The sequence below is a fragment of the Mytilus edulis genome, chromosome 11 (assembly GCF_963676685.1).
Source record: "Mytilus edulis chromosome 11, xbMytEdul2.2, whole genome shotgun sequence".
NCBI classification, from domain to species: Eukaryota; Metazoa; Mollusca; class Bivalvia; order Mytilida; family Mytilidae; genus Mytilus; species Mytilus edulis.
The window spans coordinates 67,541,093-67,552,009 of NC_092354.1; the positions used below are offsets into that span (position 1 = coordinate 67,541,093).

General features: G+C 31.4%; 1 protein-coding gene across 1 annotated transcript; it reads right to left on the minus strand.

The window, feature by feature from the left end:
- Positions 1-4,141: 4,141 nt before the first annotated feature.
- Positions 4,142-10,284, minus strand: LOC139494514 (GTPase IMAP family member 4-like). The gene is made up of 3 exons (XM_071282674.1): positions 10,258-10,284; positions 6,680-7,298; positions 4,142-4,239 (listed from the first exon to the last, which is right to left on the minus strand). The coding sequence occupies exons 1-3, from the start codon at positions 10,282-10,284 to the stop codon at positions 4,142-4,144; spliced, it is 744 nt and encodes a 247-aa protein (XP_071138775.1).
- Between the last annotated feature and the right edge of the window lie 633 nt (positions 10,285-10,917).

Genomic DNA, 10,917 nt, shown 5'->3' on the forward strand with positions numbered 1-10,917 from the left:
AAAGTAAAATCACTAAAATACTGAGCTTCGAGGAAAATTCAAAACAGAAAGTCCCTAATTAAATGGCAAAATCAACGGATAAATCACACCAAACGAATGGACAACATCTGTCATATTTCTGACTTGGTACAGGCATTTTCCAGACCTGGTTTTATAGCGCTAAACCTTTCACTTTTATGATAGTCGCATAAAATTCCGTTATTTTTACTACGATGCCTGAACAAAACAGACATAATCGGTAATATAGTCAAAATAGGGTTAAAATAGTCATCATTCTGTTACAATCTCAAAACAAATAAATATATACAAAAAAAAACACAAAAGCATCTATCAAATTAAAACATTTAGTCCTTGCATTGGTTCGCGTGTTGGACGTCACATAAAATAAATGTCGTTTATAGTCTATTTAAAAAAATAACAATTTCACATAGAGATTTTATGGTATGCAGGGTTAAATGTTTTACTTTTTTAAGTTTGTGAATCGTTGCGCGAAAAAAATAGAATGCCTACATATTTATAAACTCAATGCAATGCCAGGTACTTGTAATCAATTGTGATGTTGAGCTGAACAATTTCGCATTTAGTTCACTTTAACATGTACAATCACTACGATCTATTTAGAGTTAAAGCTGTAGTAAATTGATTAGTTACAAAGGAACCAATAAAACTGCATAAATATGTACATACCATCTCATTTGTTCTACCAGTGGTAATCTGAGCCGGATCACCCCTATTATAACACCCTAGCCGCAGTTTCTTTGTTTTTCATGCTTTATTTTGTTCTGTAACATTTTGGCGGAAATGACTATCTTTCAAAACTTGTGTAGATAAAATCCAGTGTCTATCCTTGGATACGAACTCAAGGCCATATGCATATCAACCCACGACACATACCACTACATCAAGAAGATTAGATACTTAAACCAGTGATTTAACAAATTTAGTGTGGCGAGTTAGGAGACCTTTATTCATTGGGGTTTTAATCCTTTCCGTAACTAAGTGAGTTGTCAGACTGATTGTTCAATTTGATTTTACACTTTTTCAAAAATGAAGTGAGTCGGTAATAAGATTGAGGCGAGTTTTTATAATGTGGAGATCTAGTGTGGGCCGATCGTCCAGTGGATGAGTTGACATGGTTTCATTTTTAATCATCTTGTTCGGGCATAACGGGTATACCTTTTAATACGACATTACATTATTTGTTAATTGTTCGTCCACTGTCTTATTTTTATTGGTTTTGATTAAGGTTCAATTCACTTTCTTTTGATCAGTAGTTCTCTCATCTTTTTGTGATACATAAACATACTTACTGATGATGAGAAACGGTCGTTACACGGCATTCCAGGAAACGTTTTTTTTTAAATATAAAAAGTTAATATAAAAATAAAAATATTTTTTAACTTTTTACCTTTTGATAGCTATTATTCGTTTGTTTCTCTGTCCTTTATTTTCTCCCATTTATCTGTGTACCTATTGTAACCCTGTCGTGTAATATTGTCATTTGAATGTTATGATTAACACTGCCATTAAAGCGAAAGAATTGGCATGCTACAAAACCAGGTTCAACCCACCATTTTTTTCATAAAATGCCCTGTACTTTGTCAGGAAAATGGACATTGTTACATTATAGTTCGTTTCTGTGTGTGTTACATTTCGGTGTTGTGTCTCTGTTGTGTCGTTGTTCTCTTAAATTTGATACGTTTCCCTCAGTTTTAGTTTGTAACCCGGATTTGTTTTTCTCTTTCGATTTATGAACTTTGAACATCGGTATACTACTTTTGCCTTTATTTAAAACTGTGCTTTAAATATTATATTTGAATCAAATTTAGTAACACTTTTTTTATATGATTTTGATATAATAATTCAGACAGTTTGTATATTCTTTTGTTTAGTACACAAGGAACCAAAGGTACCTATGTATGCATACTATATAATTGTTGGAGGAATTATAGTAATAATAGCCGTTGTAGTGGTGATAGTTTGGCATAGAAGAAAGAAGTCACTTGCAAATTAGATTTAATTCAGTATCATGTTCTAACATAATATATCCCTTAACAGCTGGTATGTGCTTTGACGTTGTTATTGAACTATATAACAACTGGTTTTGATTTAATTTAAAGCAGAAACCTGAACAATCATGACAATACTGATATTGTTTGTATATGTTAACCGATATCAGATTTTAGGAGTAAACTTATGATATGTATACTGAGCTGCGACTGCATGTTGGACTGAATATGTATTGTAGATATATATCACAATGAAACAAATTATTATCAAATAAATAACGGAGAAGTTTAAATAGTCTGACTTTAACAAAAGCCTCATATAGGAAAGGATCTGTGTATCGTCCAGGAGTACCATAATTCACTCTTGTGTTGTTTTACTTGGTTTTTTTTATAAGAGCATATTACTTTTTTGAATGTCTGTGGTGTTTGTACCAGTTAAAGTCTAATCTATCATTTGTCAATAACATATTTACTTTTGGTCAAGTTTTAAATTGACATAAATGATTGTGATTGAATTTTATGATGTCATATAATGAGCTAAGAGTCAAATACCGACCCGCTTTCGCGCAATGCCTTATCAGTCAATATATACTTTACAAACAGATGATATTATAAATGAGAATAGTTGTCGCTTTGACGCATTCCCCATTTACCTTCTCAATTTTATTGTGTTAAATACTGAGTATGATATAATTGCCCTGGCAAGAAGCGCTCACATCACCCTTGTTTTTGTTATTGTTCAGTCTTTTTTCTCTGTTTTTTTTTTGTACTGTTATTTGTCGTTTTTTCATTATGTAGTGTGACCTAGCCATTCAAGTCTGTATACAAATAGAGTTTGAATATCCTGTTGGCGTCATTTTCCAAACTTTTACATATGGAATGTGGTACAGTCTCATTCCTCTTGCTAAATAAATTTTACATTTTAACCCTTTACACAAGTACTGTCCTAGTAAGCTTTAAGAAAAATTGAAGGAAGTGTTACTGTGTTGACTCATTACAAAATAGCTGTTTTGGGTAGTTTTAAACGATACGTTTGGAGGCTGAGTTAGGAAAAACAAAAAGGAGCTAGCATTATCATTTAGCTTCACGATCGACTTTGCAGCTTATATCCTTTTATGGTACTGAATAAGTCATAACGTTGGTTATGTTGAAGTCCTATATGCTATCAAATTTATACTAAAGCTTTAAGATACAACGTATAAAGTAAAGTCTGCCTCATATCTTGACATGCGTATAGAAAATGACAAATAAAGAACGGTTGAGAAGAAAACCCGTACGACAGAAGAGTTCAGTTTCTTCATTGTGAACTTTTTATTTCCAGGTAACAACATTTCAACATGTTCAAATGATTCTTCATATGTATTCAATATATTTTTGTATATCTCTGAGTTGATACAACCATCCTTGCATTTTCTAGCATAATGTCCTTAATAACGAGTTGCTGCTTACAAGTATGTTGTTAGTATATGCATTTGATCTTAGTACAATACAATAAAATATAAAAAAATCAGAAGTCGAATGTAAAATTCAAAGCTAGGCGAGATACTTTCATTTTAATCTTATTTATAATATAAAAAGCTACATGATTGATCTTGAGTTGACCAATGTGTTTTACACATCTGAAATGAGTCACATTAAAATGTATGTTCATGTATATCATGTATATAGAAATGTACCACAAAAGAACAATATTCATTTTGTTTTGTGTTTAATCATGTGATTGACTTTCATATTGTTCTGCCTTTTGCAGAATTATGGTGAGTATTGCCTAGCTGCGTAAAAGCAGAAATGAGATTCACCACAAGGGTAATGTTTTACAGAACCTTTTTCAACTAGAACAATTTGAACTGAAATAATCTGATAAGCTGATAGGCGAATTTATAAGTTGATCATGACTGTATTACTTTGTCAATTTGTAAAAAGGAACACCAACCTGTTCTAGAAGGCATTTAATTGAACTTGATCATATATATAACCAGGCAAAAACCATGTTTCTACTAAGCAGAAGACCGTTTTCAAAAACTGTCGCCACCGTTTAGTGACACCTCCAATTTACAGGTTAAGTGGAGGCCATGCGGTCGTTTACACCCTCGATTTATCAATTATACAATATTTTGATAAAATAACTTATTTCATCTCTCTCTCTCTCTCTCTCCCTCTCTCTCTCTCTCTCTCTCTCTCTCTCTCTCTCTCTCTATCTCTCTCTCTCTTTGAAAGTACTTTAATGACACTTTAAGAGTGTCAGTATTTAGATAAGTTTTGCCAATGTATATTGCTCCACATGCCAAATGCCAGTAGCGATTAATTCTTTTTTTGTAATGCTATTCCTGAAATTTCCGAAATAAAGATGTTTATCTGACTTGTCATGTGTACTTTTATTTATCTATTTGGTTTTTTTTTTCATGTTTAGTCGTGGCGTTGTCAGTTTATTATTGATCTATGAGTTTGACTATCCCTCTGGTATCTTGTGACCTTCTATTGTACTATATGGCAGATTTGATCACCAACACACATGTTAAACTCCATCACATTCTGTCTGTCATATTTGTTTATCGTAAATGTTTTATTATTGTAGCAGTTCGTACGGTTGCCTTAAACTGAAGAACGTAACGAATATATTTTAAATGTTTTTATTCATTCTATGTTATATACACAATAAGATTGATAATGGAAATTGGAAATGTGTTAAAGAGACAACAACACGACCAAAGAGCAGATGACAGCCGAAGTTCACCAATGAGTTTTTAATGCAGCGAGAAAATCACACAACGGAGTCGTGCTTTAGCTGGCACCTAAACAAACATGTACACTAGTTCAGTGATAATGGACGGCATACTCAACTCCAAAATATATAACATAAACTTCATTTAAAATCATACAAGACTAACAAAAACCAGAGGCTCTTGAATAAGGAACGGCGCAAAAATGCAGCGAAGTTAAGCATGTTTTGTGAGATCTCAACCCTCCCACTATAACTAGGCCAACAACTGGTTTTATATCAAATGTGTTTATGTCCGATGCGAAGACCCAATTCGTGAATCACTATTATACCAACATGTGTAAAACTTGATAATAGTATTGTAACTACATCCTTTCATATTTACGAATGATGTCCTTGTACCGATGATAAAATTTAGTAAATGTTTTGACTAGTTGGTAATATCAAAATCCTTGGTGTAATAATTTTTCTGCTATACCGATATTACTTTCATTGAAAACAGATATGTTGGCACATACAAAAGGGAATCTAACAAATTGAGATATATACACACAATAAGATGGTGACAAGGGAACGTCACTTTTAAAAAGTGTATAATTAACAATTGGAAATGAAAACTCGTCTCTTTTGTCATGCATGCTTGTATTAAGCTTCCCGTTAAACATATCAGGAAACGACATTATTCATTTTTATATTAGTATAAGCTTTATTTAGAGTAAGTTCGGCAAGAAACATTCTCTTTATTTTGCATACTTAAGTCGTCATTATTGAGAGCTGATACATCATTTAAATATCTAAAATTGTTATTAAATTTTCTAGTCAGATGTGGTTCATGCCTAATTTCTGGTCAATATTATACAACTGCTTGTTGAGCCTATTGTATGGTTTTCGGGCATAATATAACCATGATGTAGCTGAAGTAAAATGAAGTTAACGTTTATCAATGATTGATACATAATACAAATACTTTATTTGACTTTTTTTATTTATTATCATGTATAGTTGTAATCGTTTAAGGATGTTAGCTGCTCAGTTTCATAATAAATAACTTTCCATAAAACTAGTATATATTGATACTAATTGAGGAATCAAAAAAGAAAAAAAGAATAGGGTCAATGTGCTTGTTATTGAGATATTGGCCATTGGAATTTTTGCGGGAAAATGTTCTCTCTTGATTTTTCATAGCTCTATCATTGACCAGTTAAAGTTCTCAAAAACTTTTAAAAAAAATAACTTTTATAAAAGACTTTTACAAATGGCTTATAATTATACATGTAAAAGATTTATAAAAAGAAAAATGGGGGTCCATGGGCAAAATTTTTTAAAGCATTCAAATAGATAAAACCAGAGGATTTTGAGAATCTGATAAAAATTCCGAAACATGACAAGCAGACATCCTTAATTTGTTAAACACATTATTTATCGATCAATAAGCCTTTGAAAATATGATTAAGATGGGACAAAAAGACAGACGCCTTACCATTGCTAATTACACAATCATAGACTTAGGACGTATACACAAACAGACAGACGCCTTAACATTGCTAGTCACACAAACATAAAATAATCATATCGAAGTTAGAATGCAGCGCGGCTTTAGTTCGACTTTATCTTTAGTGTACACATTTAATTTTAGATATTTGAAAATACATTTCGAGCTTTATATCACCAGGCATATACAAAGTTGCTGCACAATTTTTTTTTTCTAGATGACTGATAAAACCTCTTAGCTAAGAATATGATCAAAATGGATTTACAAAGTACAGCTAAAAGATTTTCAAACGGTACAATTAACCATACAGCTATTTTCGTAAAATCCCATAAAAGAGAACTACATTGCTGATTGCTAGCATTGAAGCAACAATATTTGTTCTATTGATATAGTTCATATAGTTTTGCATTTTTTCTCGATGCAAAACTTGTTTTAGTATTCCCTCTGTATATATGTTACCATTATTCAAGGCGATCATTTCATCAATCTTCTCAAAAAGTGACTTGACTTGTAACTCCATATCGGCTTTAGTTTTTCTGTTGTTGAAAAATATTTTGCCGCGACCTTTGCCTATAAAATCTTTTACAAATTGCGGAAGCGATTTAATATACTCCCCTTCATCTGGCGTTTTACCAGAATATTTCATATTAGCCTCCCATATATCTACATGGGTAAAAACTACAATTGTAAAACGGTACATTTCTTCTCCAAAACAGACCAAACATTCTTTAAACATGGTTTCGTCTTCTACGGTAACCCGACCCATCTTTAAACACAATAAAAATACATTTGGACCTGGATTTCCCGTTCTATACACTGGATACGCCATTTCAATCGACTTTTGAATTTCTGATCGAGTTTCATGACTTGGTGTTTTGCTGTCTTGTTGTCCAGGTGTATCAATTACTAATATATTTTTGTCAAAACGTGTTGCTATTTTTTTTAAGCAACCCGTGGTCGTAATATTTCCTTCCGGTGAACTTTCAAATATTTGACTTCCCAGAATAGAGTTTCCGGTTTCACTTTTTCCAGTTCCTGTTTTTCCAAGTAAAACTATACGAATGTCACTATGTAATGCCTATAAAAACATAAAGAGATAACTGTTAAGTGACACATGTATTTCTATTGCAAATCAATATATGTTTAGATGTGTTTCTAATACAGCTTCCACTTTGTATTGGATTAGGTTTGCCAGCTATATATTTTCTGTAGCCACTTCTTTTATTTCGACGAACGATATCGTTATGACAAACGATTAAAAAGTGAAAAATATTTAACAGATAATATAATTCATTAAATTCACGATAAACGTATTGTGGGTTTGCTTTTAAAGAATCTCTTTGAAGAATTGAATTTGCCAATTAAATTTAGATGACGTTTCCCGCCAAGAAATTCCACTCGGCTAAATTGTATTACTAGAACGTATTATATTATAGTAAATACATTAAAAGAACGCTATCAAACGATCACATGCTTAAAAGAAATTATAAAAAAGTGTCCAGTGTAATAATAAACGTAATATCACTACGTATAGCTAATTGTCAAGGCATCCTTGAAGATATTATTATGGTATGTCCGAAATTTTATACTTACGTGACCTAACAAGATCGAAACTCGGGAATACACAAATATACATTAGGGAAAATAAAACTGTTTGTAAAAATTGAATGGAAGAGCTTATAAAGCAAAGTAATAAGCTGATTAGATTATTTCACTTTACATCAAATGTGTTTTCAGAGTAATGAAAAGTAAATAATCATTAAAGATTGCAAAATCAAATAATCGGTTAAAAATATATAGTAAGGCTTCATTGATTACCCTTTTAGAATTATTTTAGATCACAGCATAAAATATCGAAATAATTGATAGGCTGTGTAAGTTCCAAATCAGACGCATTTACAATCACTGCATCTGTTGGATATAAGGGTAACATTTCGAATTTTGCTTTATTGCAGAGACGATAGTATAGGAAGAAATAAATCCACTGCCTGCATCGTTTGTGTTTGAGCTTCCGAAAAAACAATGTTGTGCTCAAATGACATCTTAATATATTTTTTTTCATTGTTTATCTGACAATGGAACATTGAAAGGATTCTTTCTATTAAATATGTTTTTTTTTTAATTTAATGATTTATATATATATATGATATACATGAAACATTTACAATACAATTAGACTTTTACCAGAAAAAAAACCCAATCAAACTATTGCGCCTAGGACTTTTCAAATTGCACATTTGATAAACAAACACTTGACAAACATTTCAAATTAATGACATCTTTTAACGTTAAACGATAGTAGTTCACCAACAATAATGTCCATTGCATTAAGTTTGATTTGTTAGTATAGAGGTACTTTATGTTGTGCGTCCCTTGTGTGTTCCAATTTCATGTCGGACGGGAACACATGTTCAACACATTGACTTCAACCAAAAAGTGCCTACGTGATGAAATGATGGATTTGAAAGTCCTACGAATTTGTAGAATGCCGATTAACACTACTGCGCGTCGTCGTCTTTGTTAAATTTTACAACAATCTTCTCCTCTGAAACTACTTGGCCAAATTTAACCAAACTTGGCCGCAATCATCATTGGGGTATATAATTTAAAAAAAGGTGTCCGATGACCCGGCCAACTAACCAAGATGGCCACCATGGCTAAAAATAAAACATAGGTGTAAAATGTAGATTTTGGCTTATAACTTTGAAACCAAAGTATTTAGAGCAAATCTGACACAGTTTTAAATTGTTTATCAGTTCAATATCTATCTGCTCTGATATTTTCAGATGAATCAAACAACCAGTTGTTGGGATGCTGCCCCTGAATTGGTAATTTTAAGGAAATTTTGACGTTTTTGGTAGTTATCTTGAATATTATTATAGATAGAGATAAACCGAACACAGCAATAATGTTCAGCAAAGTAACATCTACAAAAAAAATCAACATGATCAAAATGTTCAGTTGACCCCTTAAGAAGTTATTGACCTTTATAGTCATTTTTACCAATTTTTCTTAAATTTTTGTATTTTTTTTACAACAATCTTCTCCTTTGAAACTACCGGGTCAAATTTAACTAAATTTATCCACAATCATTATTAGGGTATCTAGTTTAAAAATGTGTGTGGTGACTCAGCCAACCAATCTAGTTGGTCACCATGGCTAAAAATAGAACATAGGGAGTAAAATGTAGATTTTTGCTTATAACTCTGAAATCAAGGCATTTAGAGTAAATCTGACTATGTTAATTTGTTGATCAATTAATATCTTTGTGCTTTGAAAATATCAGATGAATTGGATAACTGGTTGTTGGGTTGCTGCCCCCTAATTTTTAAAGAAATTTTCGGTTTTTGGTTATTATCTTGAATACTATTATAGACAGAGAGACAAACTGTAAACAGCAATAATGTTCAGCAAGGTAAGATTTTATAAAAAGACAACATGAATACAATGGTCAGTTGACCCCTCAAGGAGTTATTGCCCTTCATAGTAAATTTTTAACAATTTTCATTAATTTGGTAAATTTTTGTAAATTTTTACAAAATCTTTTCCACTGTATCTAAAGGGCCAAGTCTATATAGATGAAGAATTTTTTTAGTAACAAGAATGTTCATTAAAAGTAAGATCTACAAATACATCACCATCACAAAAACACAATTTTGTCATTAATCCATCAGTTTCCATTGTTTAAAATGCACATAGACCAAGGTGAGCGACACCGGCTCTTAGAGCCTCTAGTTTTTTAAGTTGGTGTAGTTTGACTTTAGAACCTAGCTTTAAAGCCAGTTTATCTAGGTTTAGGAGTGCTAAAAAAACACATACAGTCTAGTACTACAACATTTAGAATTTTGAATGTCATATGATAACAACGTAGTTATTTAATGCTTGTACATTTGAAAACGAAAGTTTACGTAATAAACAAAAGAGGAAAACAAAACTGTGTAGCAATGTTCAATATGAATAAGCGACAAAGTCCTTTTTCAAAAACTGCAATTTGATAACCATTTTATGATTTTTTTGAGATTACAACATTAACCTACCCGCGTATTCAAAGGAGCTTGTGCCATGGTATTATCCTGTACGATTGTTTTATTTTGATATGATCTGTGGTAGAAAATAAGTACTATTGCGGAAAACACTGTTTTTAATAAACATTCAATTTATAAATATATACAAAAGCATATGTAACATGATCAAGATAAAAATAAAAATAATTTCAAATCGATCTGATTAGATAACTCAATTTCAAAGTTTATTGTTATCCGTATTTTTGATACAATTAGGTCGAATGAAAAATTGAAATGCGTAATACAATGTATGTTAACTATATTTGGCGTAAAATTATTATTTAGAAAACATTTGTTTTATACGTCAGTTTTATATTCAAAAGAACAATCGGAAAGTAAAAGACTGAACTCGCGTAAATTTCAAAACGGAACATTCTCATCAAATAGCAAAAATACAAACTCAAATACATTAAACGAGTTTAGAACAACTGTCATACTCCGGAATTGGTACAGTTTCTTCTTTATTTAGTAAATTCTTAATGTAACATGGTTTTTATAACTTTCCAACCAAAAAGACATACTACATGTATATAAAAAAAGGTCACAAATAAAGAAACAATGTACAGCAGTCAACATTGAATTATAGTCTTTGTTACTATAAAAACAAAGACATATATACAACGAAAAACAAAC